The following is a 21,637-nucleotide window of genomic DNA, read 5'->3' as shown; positions in this document are numbered from 1 at the left end:
GCGCACCAGGGGTAAGTAATACCTACAAGGGGAAATATATTATTAACGCGTATCACCTAATCAGTTATGTATATGCTTAAAATTTTAATAAATATAATATAATTTTAAATATTTTTCTACAAGAATTTTATGAAAGAAAAACTTAGTACCTACATTTTATTACGCTTAAGTATTTGTTAAATAATATAGTTAGGTTCAGTTTGTAACTATGAGATAAAAAAACTTCTTTTTATGGGAAAGGGAGGTAGTGGAAGCGGTTGCAGCGGGAGTAGCGGCAGCTGGAGCGGTGGCGGTGGCGGCGGCGGTGGCGGCGGCGGCTATTGCAAGGGCCAGGACGGTTATGTATGTACCTCTTTGTGATGTATATATCAATTTTGTATGAAAGCCATAGTATTATTTTATTGTATTATTCATGAATACTATTGCATATGTGTTACATAAACATGTTTTTAATGTTCTTAAAACTTAAAATCAGACAAATAAAGCAAAAACATAAAATTTCTTTGAAATACGGCAAAATCAACTAAAAAAATAAAAATCTTATGTCAAAAAGTACAAATACAGTAACAAATTTTAAAAGTTGATATATATCATCAAAACCGGCTTGATATATATCGGATATATATCCGATATATATCTTGATATATATCCCTTGATATATATCCTCGAACCCTGCCAAGGAATAACAAGTTTATCTCTGCTTTACAGATTGATGCAATTGTAAACGCAGCCAATTCCCGCCTCATTGCTGGTGGGGGTGTCGATGGAGCCATTCACCGGGCTGCTGGGCCCTTTCTACAGGTAATCTATCTATATAAATAAAAATGAATTGATGTTCGTTAGTCTGATTAAAACTCGAGAACGGCTGGGCCAATTGAGCAGATTTTGGTTTTAAAATGTTTGTCGTAGTCCAGGGTAGGTCTACACGGTGATCAAATACGCGCGCGATATTGTTTTTCTGTGACAGACAAAATTCACGCGGGCGAAGCCGCTGTCGGAAAGCTAGATACATATAAATATTGAAAGAAAAATTGAAATTTCTTCTTCTTCTTCTTTTTTTNATGTAACTTTGCTACACCCTTACAGGGTCAATGTATGAATGCATGTATACCTGTATGTGCTGAATATGTTATTGCAAATGAATAAATAAATAAATAAATAAATAAATAAAAATAATCACTGAATCAAGAAATCAGAAACTGTCAATGTACGTAGACCTTTGACCCTTTTTTTTATTATTTCATAAAATCCGTCTTCAGGTCGCCAGTCGCCACAGAACAAGGCCTCGCGAAATCTGTCTTGCCCACATCAAATTTAGGTCTTGCCCCGTCTCTGGGGCCACCCCTAAGCCGCCTATTTAGTTTTATACACACATAAATGACCTCATATTAATCACATTTACCAAATCATGCGGTAATTATTCATAATAACCGGCGATTATTCATAATTTTCACATTTATCACTTTGACCGTAACATATATAATAATAATGTCTTAGGGAGGAGGAGGCGGAGGTGGCGGAGGAGGAGGGGGAGGGGGAGGAGGAGGATGGTTTGGCGGAAAAGGGGTAAGTAATACCAACAAAGGGAAAATATAATTATTATTAACACGTATCACTTATTCATTTAATTTTTATACTATCATCATCAATAATCATCATCATCATCATCATCATTTCAGCCATAGGACGTCCACTGCTGAACATAGGCCTCCCCCAAAGCTTTCCATGTTGATCGATTGGATTGGATTGGATTGATTTTATACTATAGAAATAGAAAATTCATAAATGCCATGACAAAAATTTTATGAATTACATTGGTCTGTCTTACGAGTACGTGAACGAGCATAAATAATAATAAATTATTTACATAAATCTATATATATAAAAATGAAACCCGTTTCGCGTTGTCACGGCATCACGTGTGAACGGCTGAACCGATTTCGATAATTCTTTTTTTTAAATGTTTGTGGAAGTCCAAGGATGGTTCTTACGGAAAAAAATATTAAGAAAATCTCTACGCTAAGGCGGTACGAAGTTCGCCGGGTCAGCTAGTTTATTATAAATAATACAATTCCTAGGAAGCAGGACAGCCGGGCGGAAACGGGGTAAGTAATACCACTGGGTAATTTAGTCTGTTTATTATACAAGGTGTTTTTTTCTTTTGTTGGCTTTACACGGCTTGTGTGTTGCCATTCGTTGAGTAAAAACGGGGAAACGGTTAAGGAAAGAAAAAACGGAACGAAAGGATCGGACGGAGAGAAGAAAGTGATCAGGAGAGCGGATTGAGGTAGGATAAAATGACCATATTAAATACAGTAAAAATTTACAGTAAACTGAATCCTATATACATACAAGGTGTTCTAGACCAAACGCATACATTTTTTTTGCTGATTAAGGGACCGACCTATCGAAGCCTGCCAGGAAAAAATGCTGAGAATCACTTTATAATTTTTTCAATAGTTTAACAAAATCCGTAGATTTAAATTATCACTAGAAACAAAAAACAAATATTTCCAAAGCTTAAATAAAAAATTATAAAACGTCCTAGGGAGGGGGAGGAGGATGGTCAGGCGGAAATGGAGTAAGTGATACCTAGACCTACCAAAGAATGATAATTATTAAAATTGGCGAGTTACCATACAGTAGCACTAACTGATGAGGGAAATACTATACTTAGCCCTCATTCAAAACACATTAAATTTACTATTTTATTTCATAGTGAATCACCATCCCTGACATTATTGTGTCAATTAATTCATTATTATGGCCCAGGTATTAGGTATAGGCTACATTTTAATGTGAACGCACACATCAGAGGGCTTAGTGAGCGCGTTTAAAAAAATTATTATGTANAATTATTATTATGAAAATTTTAGTTCTTGAACCTTTCCGATAGGGGCGCTCTACAATTCGTCATACAACAGATAATAATACTAGTGTCATCATTTAATGTCATTTTTTACGCGCTCACTACTCTCACTAGTGAAGTGAGCGCGTTTGATGTTTTAAACACACTCAGCCCTCAGAGCCGATTTTTTTTTATCTTATTTCTAGGGAAGTGGAGGCTGGGGCGGTGGCGGCGGCGGCTGGGGCGGTGGCGACGGCGGCTGGGGCGGTGGCGGCGGCGGCTGGGGAGGCGGCGGTGGCGGCTGGGGCGGTGGCGGTAGCGGTGGCAGTGGCGGTAGCGGTGGCAGTGGCGGTAGCGGTGGCTGGGATTATTGGTACGGAGGGGCCGGTGAAGATGGGGAAGACGGGGCATCCTGGTATGGCGGCTCGGTATGACATTCTTTTGGTATATTGTACTAATATTATAAATGCGAAAGTAACTCTGTATGTCTGTCTTGCTTTCACGCATAAACCACCATGAAATTTGGCATAGAGACAGTTTGTGTCCCGGGAAAGGACATAGGATAGTTTTTATAACTACGCGGACAAAGCCGCGGGCGGAAAGCTAGTTATGTATATTATGAATACTAGCTTTCCGCCCGCGGCTTCGCCCGCGTGGAATTTTATCTGTCATAGAAAAACTTTATCGCGCGCGTCCCTTTTTCAAAAACCGAGATAAAAACTATCCTATGTCCTTCCCCGGGACTCAAACTACATATTTTCATCAAAATTGGTTCAGTGGTTTAAGCTTGAAAGCGAGACAGACAGACAGAGTTACTTTCGAATTTATAATATTAGTATAGAAGTAGATATAGATTTGATTATCGTTTTCATTTTAAAACCAAGGTTTTATTTTTTTGTTTCAGTACCCATACAAATAGTAAGTAATTTAAGTAAATATAATGTTGCCTATTTAACTTGAACCTTTTCAATTCCTTCGTAGAAAAGTGGTAGTAAAAATTTCCTTTAAATTTTACAAATACAAATCGGTATGCGCATTGCGCATTATGTAGCTGCGCATTGCGCATTATGTATGAGGCAATTTTTTTGTTGTTCTTTTTTGATGATGTTGGCAATACACGTCGAGGTCGACTTGATTTGTGCCATTTTCAAGTAGGTATATATGTGATACGGATACGAGTTACAAAATGAGATCAAGTAATGATATAATGAAGGATGATAGATGATACCCCTTCCCACCCTTTGAGTCTCAGTAAAGTTGTGGTGCTTTACTGAGACCTCCTATGGACAACTTGAGAGAACCAGAAGAATCACGATGCACTGTTTTGCTTCACTCGCCCACACTCATGCACGTTCACGAACACTTAATGGTTAATAATCCACCATTATTACACATTGATAGTCGCCCAAACACGAATTTGAGGAAATAAAACAAAACCGCTAACATGACGCTTCAGATTCCCGCCAAGAAGTCCTTTAAAGGTTTATAAAGGTTTCTTTTTTTAGACTTTAGACACCATACAGGGTGTTAGGTAAATGGGTGTATGAGCCGACACTAGCCCATGTTAACATGGTCATATTATAAGTGGTATGGTGAAGTCAGAAAATTGATATCTTCATTCTAATTAGTTTAATTTTCATACAAATCGGATTTTATAAAATTTATTTTGTATGAAAATTAAAATAAAATAAATATGATGATATCAAATTTCTGACTTCACCATACCATTTATATGACCATGTTAACATGGGCTAGTGTCGGCTCATATACCCATTTACCTAACACCCTGTATAACTGCTATAGTTCTTTAAAAAATCGTTAAGTAAATTAATGATTTATTTTACGTTGCAGTAGGTAAGCTATTGTTTATTATGAATCTATTTTGTGTTTCCGAAAACATTTTTGTCTTATTATTTTAGCCATTAATAAAAATACATTGTTTATTGTCTGTGTCTTTACACCCAAGTTGGTGAGGCACCTCTGAGATACCTACTCAATTTTATTATAATAATCGTTTTATCGAATACTGCCTTTTTCAGGCTGAAGAAAGGGGTAAGCCATTTAATTTTAATATGGCTTTTTAATGTAGATATTTTGACAAAAATCTGCAATAAAATATAGGGATTACCTACCCTGCTAACACAGAATGGATTTTTGGACTACCGATTCGAAGATGAAAAAAAAAGAAAAAAAACTGCACACAAAAAATTACTACACAACGCCTTTGATTCAAACTGTAGCAACTATTTTAGTAATCTCATGCCAATGAAATTCTCCTTACTTATTTTCTACAGAATAATTTTATCATCATCATCATTTCAGCCATAGGACGTCCACTGCTGAGCATAGGCCTCCCCCAATGATTTCCACAATCGCCGGTTGGTGGCGGCCTGCCTCCAGAATAATTTATTTGATTTGCACTAGCTTTCCGCCAGCAGCGGCTTCGCCCGCGTGCAATTTTGTCTGTCACAGAAAAGCTTTATCGCGCGGCTATAAACCTCACGGAGCCCGAGACCTTTCCAATGAATACAAAACCGTGGATATCGGTTCGTGCGTTCTGGAGTTAAGCGTCGGGAAGGAAAACCCGACTTATTTTAATTAATATTTTTTTATTTTTGCACAGTTAGACGACGGTACACCAAAAAAACTGGTGATATGTTTACTGAACTACCATGATCAGCAGTGTCTGGGGCAAGAATATGAGTATTAATGAGTAACTGTACGGGACCCAAAACGTAATCAAGGTAGGTTACAAGAAAATCATATTAAATCTTAAGCCATTGAATTACGAAATAAAATGTCAAACTTTAACTATGTTTTTAACCATTTCAGCATTAAAGAAAAGCGTGAAGACTACGACAATGAAATTTTGAAAAACTTATAGTACCTAACTAAGTAATTATTAAAACGTTCTCTCAAAGATATTTTCAGGGTTTTATTTGTAAGTAAATATCGGTAACGAAAGATCCTGTAAAAAACCTGACTTTTTTATGCTAGACAAGGCAGGTATTTGACCGCAATCAATCAGTATATCAATCGAAATCGTACTTTTGAAAGCCTATGTTATTTAGAATTGCTTCTAAAAATAAAACACACATTATGCGAATATTAATGGCTATTCTAATATTATTTCATATCTTTTGAGTCTCCCTTGGCCTTCACATCATTCTGAAAAAAAAGTAAAATTATTCAATAGTTTGTTACCAACATGTTATTAATTAAAATGTAATACCTACCTTAGAATTAATCCCAACTAATATTATAAATGCGAAAGTAACTCTGTCTGTCTGTCTGTCTGTCTGTCTGTCTGTCTGTTACGCTTTCCCGCTTAAACCTCGCAACCGATTTTGATGAAATTTGGCATAAAGATAGTTTGAGTCCCGGGAAAGAACATAGGATAGTTTTTATCCCGGTTTTTGAAACAGGGACGCGCGCGATAAAGTTTTTCTGTGACAGACGAAATTCCACGCGGGCGAAGCCGCGGGCGGAAAGCTAGTACCTAATAAGTACGCAAAGCAATGCTAGTAAAGCATTCTCTGTCAGTTAACTTTCGGGGTAGAAAAAACTCGTAGAAATAGAAGCAAAAAGAATAATTACACATTTCTCACCGGGTCGCCTTCGGCCTTACCTTTATTTGTCCCTTTAACGGTTTCCAAGGTTTCCACCTTCTAGACTCGACTTCTTGTCCTCCTTTAGTATTGAAAATTTTCCAATAAAACTCTTCTCTCTTTACCGCATTTCCAGGTGTCAAAACGTTGCTTTTACTTCCAAACCCTTGTCCTTCACCTTTGCCTTCGTTTCTAGGTCTCGACAGTTCGGTTTCCCTATAAAAACCTATCTTAGTTTTTAGGCTACGTTCGCTGCGAGTCACGTATTTTCCCCGTTCCCCTTTTGCCCCAAGAATAAGTGACCCTCTTTCTTTACCTCTAAAACCATCGTGCCACCAAGCCTAGTAAAAATTAAAGAACTATTAAATGGGTGATACACCTACCACAATAATTCAGCACATCCTACCTAACTTAAATCTAGAACTAAAACCTCAGGAATGAAAGAACTATAAAATGAACTGTACTTGATAAGTAAAAATAAAAAAGAAATTTTGGAATTCGCAGTCTCAACTAAGTGCCTAAGTATTCCATTTAAAAATTAATCCTAACCTTGCACTGGCTGCTTGGTAATTCTGATATAATGAGGCTTAGCAAAACAAGCACTACCACCAGACACACCTGCATCCTGCAGCTGATCTCCCAAGACTATGGTAGGTTAGTACATAATATTTTGCATTAATGATAATTTGTAACAAACATGTGAAACTCAGTGATTATGCGTGAAATCTTAAACACAATTGTGTACATAATCAATATGATTAGTTCCTCATTGTACAAATTGATTACATTATTAGTGTTTAGGGGAAAAATAAACACCTACCTACATCAGCTAAGTAAAAATTACCTTTTTATAACTAAAAATGAGAAATCAAGAAACTTGTCGCTAAGCCGTGTAAAGCCAACAAACGAAAAAAAAACCTTGTCGTTCCTACCGAATCGAAAAATTGGTTTCAAAGAGGATATAATTCACTACGTTTTATTGGTTTGGTAAACCTCAGACCAAGGATAAAGTAGGTACAGTCGGTTCGGTAACTTAAATTCCCGCCTAAACCAAAAACGCCCTCCCTTTCCCTGATTTTTTTTTTAATATCGTTTCACGGCTTTAGACCAAGACTTTTCCGCAGTCCTAAATGTCATTATAAACGTCAATGCCTGGGCGTGTTCGTTTTCAAACTTTTTCACATAATTTGTCATAGTGTATTTCAAAAGTGTCAAACACCATAGAAACAACACATAATCCGAATACGATTTCAAAAAAAATACTAACCACAGATTAGAAGAGGAACAGGTTTAGGACATGATTTTGCCGGCGAATCGTGCAATTTTTTTCTCCATTTTTCATGTTTATCGTGCGCAGTTAGTACGTCCGTTTTGTGTGGAAAAGATGACTACGCAAAGTAAATGGAAGGTTGAGAAAAACAAGATTGCTAATTTGCCTTTGGAGGAGAAGAGGAAGTTATATAAACCGGGCGACTACATAATCCTTGACAAAGTCGATCCGTGGTGCAAGTTTGTGATCAAAAATCGCGATATTGAGATGTTGAAGCACACCTTGGATGACCTTACGGAGTTCCAGAAGATTAAACTTGACCCTTCTAAAGATAAAGAGCTCTCTGAGAAGGTGTCAATTTTCCAAGGAGATATCACAAAGTTGGAGGTATACAAAATACAATCTCACGTTAATTGTTTATTTCAATGTTATTGCTAAAGGATTTCCAAACTTATAAAAGGCCTGTGCTTTTACTTGCACATAAAAGAACTATGATACGCACAATAAACTTAAAATCACAATCAAAACAATCCTTTCCAAGGAACAGGGTTCGAAAATATCCGATATTTATTATAAATATCAAAATATCGGATATTTATGATATATATCCGATATATATCAACTTTGATATACAGGGTGTTTGGCGCATCGTGTGCCAAAATGATTTGGCGGATAGAATGGGTCATTTCCTATATTTTCAGCCCCCATAACACGTTCCATGTCAGGCGGCTACTTTTATATTAAGTTTTTTAGTAATTTCACCAAAATACCCAAATCGCATCATTTACTTTCGATTTAAAAAAAAACTACTAAGCGTAGCCTCAAAGTAAATATTTTGTTTTGACCTGCATTGATATAGGGTTGCATCAAATCTAAAGTTACTGGCAAATATCATCTAGTTTTTTTTTTAATTCAGCTTTGAACTTTTCCGAAAAGTTAAAAATGGACTGAACATTTAAGTTTACATGGCTATAAATTTTTTTTAAAAAGAGATAGCGATCTTCTGATTTTATCAAAACTTCTCTAGTCTATCCCCATTCAAACGGTATACTAATCTTGTTTAAATAATAACAACAACTTCACAAATTCCCTAAATTAGTGCATTGACTCTATTCGGACTGATTTGCGAAATTTGTGTTTATAGCCCCTTTTTGTGTGAATAACACGTTAAATACCTACAGGTAAAAAATATTTATCTTATGCAATGTAAAAAACNTATCCTGTGACATAGCAATTTTAATAGCTTTTTGTCTGGAGTGCTCTGGACAGGATTTGTTAAGAGCAAAGTGAGGTCCTGTGCAGTGAATGCATGTGGCCTTTTCTTCGGTAATATCACAGTTATCCGCTGAGTGGGGTTGCGTGCAACGAAAACATCTAGCCTTCGACCTGCACTGGGCTTTGACATGGCCAAAGCGGCAGCAGTTGAGGCACTGAATAGTTGGGAGCTGGTATGTCTCAACTGGAATTGAGTTATGGAACAGAAATACTCGTTTTGGCAAAACCTGTCCCTTAAATGTCACGACTACCGATTGGGTGGGGACCCAGGACGCTTGCCCGTCTGTGGTCACTTTCCTGTTTAGACGGCGGGCTTTTAGCAGGATGCCACATCCGTCAGGAATCGTCAATGACTCCGCAAGCTCTTCCATTGGAAGATCGGAGGGGATCTGTTTAATGAGGCCCATACGGGTCACGTTGTACGTCGGGATTGTTGCTGAGTACTTGCAAAGGGATAGAATCTCGCTACTCAAAAATTTGTTGGCAGCACTGGCAGATGTGAACTCAACAGAGATTCTGTTTCTCCCAATTTTTTTGATACCATCGTTGATCACGTCCTTAATTTTGTTATTGACCAAAAATTTTCCAAACCTAATTGGCTGGATGAAAGTTGGGGCATTAGGCTCGGTTTCGATGCGGGACACGTGGACAATAAAAGGGCCTTTGTCAAGGTCACTGTAGACTTTTGGTGCGATAACAAGAGATGGGTGCGTGTACACCGGTTGGCTGCTTGGAGATGACATTGCAGCAGAAGGGTTGTTGGATCTCTTCGCGGGTTCAGAAGGAACCTCCGAATCCAGGCGGCGTTTTGTTGCGGCTTGAGAAAACAGTGGTTGAGAAATGTCCATTGAACAGGGGGCCGGATCCGGAGGATCCGGGGGATCGGGAGGAGTTAATTCCATTCTACTTACTGTTTTACCAGATAAATCCGTCACCTGTTGTTAATTATTAAAATAACTAAGCTTAAAATTGAGTTTTTTTTGAGTTAAACTACGTTAGAATTTGATTTTTCCACTTAAACACCTGAAACACGTGTTGCCACTGTCACATGCGGCGAGCGAAAAGAATTGAAATTTCTCTGTGTGTCGGAATTTGATTGTAACTATCAGAATAGCTATTTGTTTCTTGATTATAAGTAATAGACACTAAAGCTATTTGTTTCTTGATTATAAGTAATAGACACTAAAGACGACATCGTGAAGGTAGCAGGGAAGCGCTGGATGCAGGCCGCTACCAATCGATCAATGTGGAAAGCATTAGGGGAGGCCTATGTTCAGCAGTGGACGTCCTATGGCTGACATGATGAGACACTAAAGCCAAGTGGTAATTACTCTAAACCCTTTGAACTTTGTTTTTCAGGAGGAATGCAATTCCCTCCACGGCTGCGGCACTGGGGAAGCCAAGATTACAAGTGGCTACAATCTGCCTACTAAATGTAAGTATTTATACTTTCTGCTATACTCAGCCCATTATTATTCTGAGTTATAAAGAAAAAGTAATATAAAAGCTTTTTACTTTAGCTTTTATTTCCACAAAAATGGTTTGACTACAATTATTGAATTCATTATAAATATTAATTCTTGTGGCACCCTGTGTGGGCAAAAGCCTCCTCGAAATTAAAAAACCAAACTAAAGACATATTGTCTCTGATGGATGAATAGAAGAAAAAATAATGTCCCAATAATTATTTTCAGATGTCATTCACACGGTTGGCCCTCGGGATGGTTCAGTGACAGCCCTGCAGTCCTGTTACGACAAGAGTCTCGCCTTCCACCACGAGCACAAAATCAAGTCCATCGCCTTCCCTTGCATTGCCACTGGCATTTACGGCTTCCCCAACCGTCTGGCTGCTCACATCGCACTGCGTACAGCCAGAAAGTTCCTTGAGGCTAACGAAGAAATGGAACGCATCATATTCTGCACGTTCATGCCGGTTGATGTGGACATATACAAGACGTTAATGCAGATGTACTTCCCAGTGCACGGATGGAATTACAACGACGGGGCTTCAGTCTCTGAGTAATTCATAGGGACAGCCATTCTTTTTGAAATTTTTCAGGACAAACTAATGTAATGCGATTATCACACTGCACCGCGGTCCGCGTGGCGACATATAACGAATCCCGCGCGCAAACGCGTTGTCAGTGTGTTGTGCCGCGCGTGTTTTCTATACAAACTGAGGTACTTGCATATAATGATTAAATCTGTAGTCCCGCGTACCGCGGCGGAGCGCGGTGCAGTGTGATAATCGCCTAAAAGGCATTATATCAAACTATTTTTTACAATTGCCACCTCAACACTAAGCCAGTTGAGTTGAGTTCTGTATACTCGTGTAATCTTTGAGGCTAAAACAAATTTGAGTCTTATTTTGTGGCTGACAACGTCCATTTATTATAACCCACCAAGAAGGCCTCCGTTTTTTCGAATGAGGTAAAAACTGGCCTAACTATTGATATAGTCATTTATTCATGATGTAATTTTACTCGTAGACTAAGTCCATGGCACAAGGTGCCGTTTTGTATACGTATAGCTTGAGTATACTTTCTTTATTTTTGCATACAAGGGGAACTTTTATCGAATAAAATCAAAGTAAAATCATGCTTCGCCGAGCGACATGATTACATTAATTTTGGTTTTAATCAATTTTCTAGTTAGATTATAAGTTTTTGAAAAATTTATTGTGATACCTTTTGAAAAGACTTGTATGATTATTGGTATTGAACTTCCCAGCTTTTTATTGTAATTTGCATAATAAAATATTTTTAAATGTGAAAGCTCTATTATTAAAAAATTTCCTAAGTAGGTTGCCTTTCAGTGTCCTGTGATTGTCCTTTGTCCCTTGTGCAATTTAAAATGATTCCCACGCAGTTGTGGTAAAATTAAAAAATAGTCTTCGAATCCTCGTTTTTATTCATAGTTTATTCTATTTCAATAACAAATACAAGTTTGTACGGGAACGGGAACCCTCGGCCACGGTAATAATATCATATAGTATTACCGTGCCTCGGCGGTCGGGACCGACTCGCGCTTGACCGGTTTTTTATTTTTTTAGGCCAGCTGAAATAATTTTTTAAGAATTTAAGCTGTCTTATAATCAATTGTCAAATTTAGTGAAACGGAACACACGTACATTTTGTTTTCAAAAAATCTCTGTGAAATTATATTAATATTACCGATTAAATTCAAATAAACTACGTGAAAATGCTTTCACGGTTTAGAAATTATATGTTACCGTATTTATATCTATACCGGCGGTCCATTTCGTCCACAACTAGAATAATTCTGAAGGAAAACTTGTCCGCTGCGGCGTACAAGCCAGAAGTTGTGGAAAAAGACAAATACAATCAATGGGAATGGAAGGGCTTGTTCAAAGCCGAGAATTTAAGCGACAAGCCTCCTTTCAGCATGGTTCTTCCACCTCCGAACGTCACAGGAAAACTGCATTTAGGTACAGAACTTAGGTTATAATTTGGATTTATTTTTGGAATTTATTGCTAGATTTATTATTAAATCTCAGTGTATTAAATTTAGGAATACATGGCTAGCTTGTACATAATGTTGGCTTATTTTGTGCGCTATTCTTTAGCACAGTAAATTGATAAAATTCTAATTTACTTTCATTGTCATTTAAATTAATCAACTTTGAAACATGAAGGGTCTGTATAAGGTCTAAGGTCTCACAGCCATGGGCGTACCTAGCTTCTGGCCTGGAGGGGAGGGGGGGCAAATACCCAGCTTCTGGCCCAGGGGGAGGATTTTTTAAGTCTGATAGTTTGACCTAGTTTCTTCAAAGGGACAGTCATATCTTTCAGTCTACTTTAGATTTCCAGGTCACTGATAGAGATAAATGACTGCTGAAGCTACCTATAATAAAATTGGCATACTTTATTTATAATAATGTCTGATAACTATGTGAAACTTTATCAAGAAATAGTAAAACTTTAATAATTATTTATATATTCAAAAATACAGCCTACGTTTCTTTTTCCTATACCTTTCAGGTCACGCTCTAGCCTGCACCATTCAAGATGTGACCGTAAGAAGAAAGAGGTCACTAGGCTTCAATGTGCTCTGGCTACCTGGCACTGACCACGCTGGAATAGCTACTCAGGTGAAATAGTTTTAACGTTACAATATTAATCTGTTCGTTGAAATGAAAATAAACCTGGTTTGAATGTTGATTTATGTATAAGTTTTATAAGTAAATTATGGAGGTAATTGCAGTATAAAAAAATCTAATACAAAATTCCTATCCCAAACTATTTTTCATATGCCTATAGTCTGGTCGCTGAGCACGTAGAATTTTGTTCATTGACCCCAAGCTACCCATCCTTATCGCTCGCGCGTAATTATATTGCTGTCGCGACTGTGCGACGGGCGCCCGCAGTGAGNGCAGTGGGTGTGCGAGCGCAACATAATTACGCGCGAGCGATAATCGCGCGGTTTCGAGACAAAATTCTACGTGCTCAGAGACTGGGCTTTAGATGCAAAACAATATTTGCTGGGTTTCAGCTACTGGTGTTCTGTAAATTCAAACAAGAACTGCATGCTGCAACTTTTTGTGCAGAAACTGAAACACTTATTTAAGTTTTCTGTTCATTTCAGGGTGTTGTAGAAAAGTATTTGCATAGCAAGAAAGGAATGGACCGATTAACGATTGGCCGTGAGAAATTCATCAACGAAGTTTGGAAGTGGAAAGAAAAGCATGGAGACACAATTTGTGAACAGCTACGAACCCTTGGCTGCTCTTTGGATTGGTCAAGACAAAAGTTCACGATGGACCCCAAACATTCAAACGCAGTTAATACAGCGTTCATAAGATTATTCCAAAAAGGCCTCATTTACCGGAAGAAGGCTCTAGTCAACTGGTGTAACGCATTAAAATCTACAGTGTCCGATATTGAAGTTGAGAATGAGACTATAAATGGATCAACAGATAAGGTGATACCAGGATATGATAGGCCCATCAGATTTGGTCTCATGTACAGCTTTGCATATAAACTGTTCGATCCACCGTCAGAAGAAATAGTAGTCTCTACAACAATGCCTGAAACGATGCTGGGTGATGTGGCTATTGCAGTTCATCCACATGATTCCAGGTACGATTAATTTTATTTTTAATAAATATTACTCTCAGGGCTGACAAATAAGAAGGTTTGTACAAAATTTAATTTTATTTCTTCTCCTTTTCAGGTATAAACACCTTATCGGCAAGCAAGCTATACACCCATTTCGAAACGCCACAATACCCATCGTAGCAGACGATTTCGTCGACATGGAATTCGGGACTGGAGCCGTGAAAATAACGCCAGCGCATAGCAAAGTTGACTACGACATCGCCAAACACCATCACTTGCCTCTACTACAAGTTATCGACGAGAATGGCTGCATGAAAAACTGTGACAAATACAATAACCACAAAAAGTACGATTGCAGAGAAATTATCGTTCAAGCGTTAGAAAATTCTGGACTCCTCAGAGCAGTGAAACCACATCCAATGACGTTACCAGTGTGCAGCCGGACTGGTGACGTCATAGAGTATTTGCCGAAGGAACAGTGGTTTTTATCGTGTAGTGCAATAAACGAGAGAATCTCAGAAATTTTAAAAGAGGGGAAATTAAAAATTGAACCAGAAAAGTTCGTCAAACAATGGTTAAATTGGACTGGGGATGACAGAGATTGGTGCATATCACGGCAGCTCTGGTGGGGTCATCAAATTCCCGCCTACAAATGCAGCGTCGAAAAAAGTGTCATCTGGATCGCAGCTAACGATGAGATGGCAGCCAAACAGCAAGCATCCAAATTCCTACGAACATTGCCTGGGGAGATCAAGGCAGAAAGAGATACTGATGTCCTAGACACTTGGTTCTCCTCAGGCATATACCCATTCGCTGTTTTGGGATGGCCCGAGCATTATTACAACGAAGACTACAGAGAATTCTACCCGTTAGACCTTATGGCCACTGGACACGATATCCTAGGTTTCTGGGTACACAGAATGGTGATCCTTGGCCTGGAACTAACGGATAAGTTACCATTTAATAAAGTCTTGCTACACGGTATTATTTGCGATAACAAAGGCGCTAAAATGTCCAAGAGCAAAGGCAACGTCATTGACCCACTCGACGTCATCAACGGGATATCGATGGGCAAACTCAAGGAGAAAACGGAGGATATGCACAAAAACGGAATTTTGAGCAAGGAAGAAATGAACAAGGCGTTGGATTACCACAAATCAAATTTCTCCAATACGAACGGCATTCCCCAGTGTGGAGTTGATGCTTTGAGATTCACTCTCCTCTCGCAAGACGTGAAATCTCATTTTGTCAATTTCGATGTGGCCATGTGCCATGCCAACAAACTTTTCTGCAACAAAATCTGGCAAAGTGTCAAATACACCCAGTTATCCTACAACAAACTGGGCGTTATTGAAGATAAAATAACTTTAGACGACCTCACATATTTCGACAAGTGGATTCTTAGCAGACTCGCGGATATGGTGGAAAAAGTCAACGTGTCTATGGATACTTATAATTTCCATATAGCAACGAAAGCTCTGAGGAATCTTATCTACAACGAATTTTGTGATGTGTACCTAGAAGCTACGAAACCGGGTTTTGATAGTGATAACAAAAAAATGGGATTTGCACACGCTCACACTCTTTCCGCAGTTTTGAATACGTCGCTAAGGTGTCTTGCACCTTTTATGGCATATTTAACGGATGAACTCATCCCTAAAATTCCTGCCTTTCAAAGAAACATCATCATAAACTTCAATGACAGTGGGAAACCATATTTAGATTTTCCCAAACCTGAAGATTTCAACGCTTGGAAGAATTTAGACTTGGAAGGGAAAGTAGGGAAACTGTTGAGCGCCATAAATCTAGTCAGAGAATTGAGAGGTTTCTACGGGATTTCGAATAAATTTAAGCCAGCAATACAATTTTGTACCTCTGATGAAACGTTGGTGTCTGATATAAAATATAATGAAAGAATTGTGCTGAATTTAACCAGATGTGGTCTTCTTCATTTCGATGCTGAGGCCGCGAAAAACTGCGTCAGTGGCATTTTGGATAAAGATACTAAAGTGTGCGTAGAAATTATTGGAGATAACGTAGATAGCACCATATTGGCTGCTAGGGATAAATTAGTAAAGAAAATTAACAAGCTGCAAGAAGCTATAATGAAGTTGGAAGAAAAACAAAATAATCCACATTATTTGAACTCCGCGTCGGAATGGACGAAAGTCTTAGATAAGGAAAAGTTATTGACGAAACAACAAGAACTGAAGCAACTTAAAAGACTGATTTAAACGTTTTATCATTCGACATTAAATTTAACTTGCGCGCGCGCGGGCTTTTGACAAATGAAATGGGCGGAGCCTAGCGCTGTTATTGGATATATCTATCTCGCTCATTTGTCTTGAGTGAAAGGGATGGATAGTTCCGAAAATTCGCACGTGTATTTGAATGGTGTAATTAAATTACATACAATAATATTTATTGCAGATGTTGTATTTGTCCTGTGTAGGTATGACTTTGTTAGTTAAATTAAAAATGTGCATTTGTTAATTTTAAAATATTTATTTTATAAAATCAATAAAACTTTAATTTTACAACAATCGTTTTATTAGAGCTATGAATTGACTAACAACAACAAGAGTGGCCCCTCTGAACATAAACTTAGATCAAGAAGGTATTTTCAAAATGCCTTTTTTAGACCACCACTACATACTAGGCGAATAAAGTTTAAAATAACTTTAAAAGTAAAACAAAAAAAAATATTTACAATGAAAACATTCATAAAAAATCTTGATGGAACTTAACAGCTTACATAATGTTTTTTTTTTGGATATGAACCTTTCTATGCTACATTTATATTACACTTATACAGGGCGTTATATTTGTAGTTAGATGTTTATTGAAATTCAAGTTAGCAAATTTTCATTACTTTCTTTATATTTTTTTAAGAAAACAATAATGTAGAAGGTTCTTGAATAAATAAACATTATAACTTTAAAATATAGATTGAAAGCAATTTAAAATTTATAAGACCAAACAATTTTTAACAACTAGTAGTAAAATAAAACTGTAACTTCATTTTAACGCTATTAATGTATCCTGTATCTCTAGCATGAAAACTTTCGGCTTCGAATCCCCATCAAAAGATCTATTAGATACGAAAACTAAAACAGCGCCCTTGTGAACGTGTCGTAAAGTGAACTTATGAGAAATGGTAGCACGAAACTCATTTTGACGATCAAAATTGTCTCGTTAACGTTGAATTCGAAGGCTGAATATCGACATTATCACATTTGTTTAGCAGCTGCCAATCAATATCAGATGTCTTTGTGTTGTTATGTCCACTGTTTAACACAAATGGAGTCAGGGAAAAAATACAGAACACTGCATTGTTGATTTTGAAATACCTAGAAACAATTTGAGACTTAGTAAAATGATTTTTAAGAGCCAATCAAGGCAGGAATACTCATAAACTATTTTGGGCATGAAATAAACAGCCTAGAAAAGTCTAATACAATGAATAAAGTTCATTAAAATCCTACACTCTAAGGTTTCTTTATTAAATAAATCCTTTCACATAAACTATTACGGTACAACACAACAAATAAAGAAATTCATAAAATGTACACTGAATCTATACAATGATTTATTTAATTACAGTAAAATTAAGTTCTTTGTTTAGATTTTGGGTCTCGAATAAAAAAATGTGGCTTAATAAATTCACCCTGTATAAATACTCGCAACAAACTTAGGCTATGATTTATTTTTCTTTGGTATCCTCTTTTTGTTTGCTTTTGTCCGTGGCTTTCGTTTGGTTTCTTGTTTGACTGGGTGCACGCATAGGAAGTTTCCGTTTACACATGAACCTGTAAATAAGACTTGCATTTAAAGCCCGGTCCGTGAGCACGTATAATTTTGTCCACTGACCCCTAGCTACCCATCCTTATCGCTCGCGCGTAATTATATTGCTGTCGCGACTGTGCGACTGGCACCTGCAGTGAGTGTGCGAGCGCGATAGCAACATAATTACGCGCGAGCGATAAGGATGGGTAGCTAGGGGTCATTAGACAAAATTCTACGTGCACACGGGCCAGACTATAATAAAATGCACATTTTAGGACGAAGCACACTTATCAACCCAGATCGTAGGCGTATCACCTCGAGGCGGTCAATATACTTTGTATGATACTCCGAACTGAAACGCACACTAAGCTCATTAGCAGACTTATCAACTCAGGCTTTTACATTACGGTGCGGATAAGAAGTTTACGTTAGAGTATGGAGTTTCATACAAAGAATATTGACCGCCTTGAGTTGATACGGTTACGATCCCGNACGATCCCATGTTGCTGGATCTCCTTTCACTTTTATCTTCTGAAATCAAGGAAGCGTCTTCTGAAATCTGCCGCCCCTAGGCCGCGGCTTATACGGCCTATTGACAAATACAGACTGGCTCACGCGTAAAGGAGATTTTTGTCGCCGTGACTGTTTCGTCACCTCCAAGAAGTCCATGGAAGTGAAAGCATGTAGCGACGTGAGCGTGACAGTGGCAGAAACTTTTTTGCCTCAGTCACCTGTTTGCACAAGCCCTAATGCAGCTTCTGACTCTATATTTTGAAATATTTTCAGATGTCTACTGCTGTAGCATTTTTTTTAATGAAATATCCATGCTGGATGTATGAGAACAGGTGTCAAAATAAAAAATACATAATTTATTTTATCATACAACTTTTATTAACTATTTCAGTATTTCAGAAATATCTTCTAATTGTCCTAATGCTCCTGCTATCCTGAAAAAGAAAAATTTGATTAATAGAACACTTTTTATAAATGTCTAGTCATTTAAGTCTGTAGTTTTAATACCTTACCTAGATATAACATCCACTTTTTGTTTCTTATAGCTCTTATCTAGTTCTAATCTTGCTCTTTTTATATAAATCATTTCTTTCTCTATCGGCACTGAAACAGTTAAGATAAATTATTTATGTTCATGGACTTAAACCTATGAAAAAATCACACAATTGATTTTGAACCATGTTACATTACAGACAAATTTCAAAATCCATTGGTAATTTAGCAATAGGTGACATGAGATCGGAATGAACCAAAAATTTTAAGAAAAATATAGATCAACCAAAGTTAGGGACCATTTCAGACCATATTATGGCAATATTTCAATAAACAAAATATTGTATGTTAATTTATAATTTTTATAATTAACTTCAAGTCAAAGCATTATCATTTCTTCTAATTTGGTGGATCTATATTTATTTTATCTAATTATTTCATTTAAATATAATGAAATTACTTACCATTTTCAAATATTACCATAATATGGCCACTGTGTTTAATTACTACCACATTTTTGTCATTTGAAAAACTCAAAAGTATATTTATTAAAAAATATTGTGCAACTTTTTTGTAAAACAATCAGTTTATAACTAAATAAACCCATTACTTTAACACTATGGTCAGTGTTTAAGGTAATAAACTCACAAATTATTTTATACTCACATAATTTTGATAAATCTGGGTCTTTTTTCTGCTTGTCGTGCCATCGGACATGTTTCACTAAACAGTACAGATATCGGAATTTCTTGGAGCATTTGGCACACGCATACATCTTCTCTCCAGCCTCACCGTCAGATTCGTTCGCTACATCGTTACCCTCTTCCGCGGAATACGATGTGAGTGCGTCGTCATCTACAGTATCGGAACGTTTAATGACACCGCCAGGTAAGATCTCCAATGTTGGCCAACTGTCTGGTACCGTTTTAACTTCTTTCTTTGGTGCTGGATTTGCATTCTGCAACTAAACAAAGACAAATTTTAAATAAACAACTTAACACTAGAGTACACGCGCGGACTACTATAGTAGACCAGGGTAACATTTTTCGCTATAACTTTTTGAAAACTTGCGCCAGAGAGCTGGCATTCCAGGAAAGCCTCGTTTACTAAATTTGTCAGTAAGCCAGTAAAGCTTGGGTCGCTAGAGTCTGCGCACTTTTCTAAAATTGGCCGTCAAAACTGCGAGTTTACTCAAAAGCCTGAAATCAGTTGACAAAAAAATTATGAAAGTCTTGCAACAAATGGATTTACACCGTGTACCAGGCAGTAGAAAGTCATGAATACTATGACAGATAAAAAACTAATCATATTTTTTCAGTCAATATTTTTTTGTTAACATTGGTCTCAGAGTGAAATTTTGGTCCAAAAAATTTACAACTTTTAAATCTGTTTTTAGAATGTTTGATCCCAAATAGTTATTCGAGAAACTTTGATTATAAAATAACTATAATAAACACTTTTATCGTTTACATAATAATTATATTCATAAATTGCTTACAAACTGATTTACAGTGATTTTAAATTGGCTTACCAGAGTAGGCCGCGCGTGTGTTCGTGTAAAAAAAGGGGCGCGTGTACTGCAGTGTTAAAAAATCAAACTGCCTAAGGTGGGAATAAGAAATATTTAACAATTAAACAAAGGCATTGTTAATTTCTATTTATCTTAATTGGAAAGGTGATTAAGGCTGGGTTGCAGCATCTTTCTTGAACAAATGTCAAGTCAGTCAAACTCCATACAAAAACACCATAGTTATGGATAAAGTAAATGGAGCAACTCAGCATAAGTGATAATTGTTATTTTACTGTAAAATTACTTTTTAGACAACAAAGATACTCACGACAATAATTCTCCGAGTGTTAACTACATCTGGAATTATTAACTCTGAGCTGCTCTGGTCATAAATTTCAATTAATTGGGGGTCCTGTTCTGCCTGGTTTGGAAGGTCCTCACATGCTATCGACACTTCAGACTGCACTGACACTTCCTCGGACGGCGTAGACGCGTCCTCAGACTGAATGGAGACCATACTACCAATATTGGAGTCATCATCATCCACAACGCACTCGTTTTCATAGTCAATTTCTTCGAAAATGAACGTCTCCATGCTCTCATCTTTCACCTCCAACTGGTCATCGTCTCGCTGCTCTCTAGCTGGCTGCACATCTTCCATCCGAACCAGCTGGACGTCAGAAAGGTCCTCACTTTCCAAATTCGAAGACATTTTGGGGTCAAACGAATGTAATCAAAACATACTGTTCTGTATCAAAACAATGAATGCCTCACATAGAGAATCGCCATAAAAATAACTTTAAGGTACACACATATATTGCCAATTCAGCAAATTTATATTGGGAAACACTTTCTTTTTGAAAATATCTTGCTATCAAAAGAAAATCGTAATAAAACAATGATGGAGGAAGATGAAGCAGAGTGACAATAGACAATTACAGATTTGACAAATGACAAGAGGAGAACAGGGATGGACTAAGGCGATTCTGATAAATAAATAGAGTAGCTTCGAGCTTATTAAATTTCATGGAGAGGTGATGGACAGAATTATTGTTATAGATGACCCACGCTGAACTGTCCCGCCAAACTCAATGACAGGGGGGCGCTACCATCGTTCAACTTTATGGTTTCCAACATGGCAAAAATCGGAACCAGCGATTCGGTATTGACGGTGGCGCTCCGCTGTCAATGTCATCGATAGGACCTCAGATCATAGAAGGGAATAGATGTGAAACGGGGGCGTGGCACGTGTCTCCG

General features: G+C 37.4%; 4 protein-coding genes across 5 annotated transcripts; 3 read left to right on the top strand and 1 right to left on the bottom strand.

Annotated features, from left to right (window-relative positions):
- The first annotated feature begins 231 nt into the window (after positions 1-231).
- LOC114354600 (macro domain-containing protein RSc0334-like) lies at positions 232-11,573 on the top strand. The gene is made up of 4 exons (XM_028307070.1): positions 232-342; positions 661-801; positions 10,361-10,436; positions 10,696-11,573. Exons 1-4 carry the CDS (start codon positions 232-234, stop codon positions 11,022-11,024), a joined length of 657 nt encoding a protein of 218 aa, XP_028162871.1. The 3' UTR covers positions 11,025-11,573.
- Positions 7,741-8,179, top strand: LOC114354608 (ADP-ribose glycohydrolase MACROD1-like). The gene has a single exon (XM_028307083.1). It carries the CDS (start codon positions 7,754-7,756, stop codon positions 8,162-8,164), a length of 411 nt encoding a protein of 136 aa, XP_028162884.1. The 5' UTR covers positions 7,741-7,753; the 3' UTR covers positions 8,165-8,179.
- A 544-nt stretch (positions 11,574-12,117) lies between the features above and the next one.
- On the top strand, positions 12,118-16,747 carry ValRS-m (Valyl-tRNA synthetase, mitochondrial). The gene is made up of 4 exons (XM_028307075.1): positions 12,118-12,449; positions 13,003-13,112; positions 13,607-14,100; positions 14,195-16,747. Exons 1-4 carry the CDS (start codon positions 12,203-12,205, stop codon positions 16,311-16,313), a joined length of 2,970 nt encoding a protein of 989 aa, XP_028162876.1. The 5' UTR covers positions 12,118-12,202; the 3' UTR covers positions 16,314-16,747.
- Positions 16,748-17,659: 912 nt separating this feature from the next.
- Positions 17,660-21,321, bottom strand: LOC114354604 (uncharacterized). Of its 2 annotated transcripts, XM_028307076.1 has the most exons (4): positions 20,709-21,321; positions 19,537-19,834; positions 18,891-18,981; positions 18,716-18,812 (listed from the first exon to the last, which is right to left on the bottom strand). In XM_028307076.1, the coding sequence occupies exons 1-4, from the start codon at positions 21,090-21,092 to the stop codon at positions 18,761-18,763; spliced, it is 825 nt and encodes a 274-aa protein (XP_028162877.1). In that variant the 5' UTR covers positions 21,093-21,321; the 3' UTR covers positions 18,716-18,760. The 2 variants fall into 2 exon arrangements, with proteins under 2 accessions (XP_028162878.1, XP_028162877.1); XM_028307077.1 differs by lacking the exons at positions 18,716-18,812; positions 18,891-18,981 and adding an exon at positions 17,660-17,888 and having other exon boundaries at positions 20,709-21,319.
- Positions 21,322-21,637: the final 316 nt, after the last annotated feature.

This window comes from Ostrinia furnacalis, unplaced genomic scaffold (genome assembly GCF_004193835.3).
Source record: "Ostrinia furnacalis isolate ACB-3 unplaced genomic scaffold, ASM419383v2 OfSCF2084, whole genome shotgun sequence".
Taxonomy (NCBI): Eukaryota; Metazoa; Arthropoda; class Insecta; order Lepidoptera; family Crambidae; genus Ostrinia; species Ostrinia furnacalis.
Note: the sequence above shows the minus strand (reverse complement) of the source record. Positions and strands in the feature narration are given on the sequence as shown.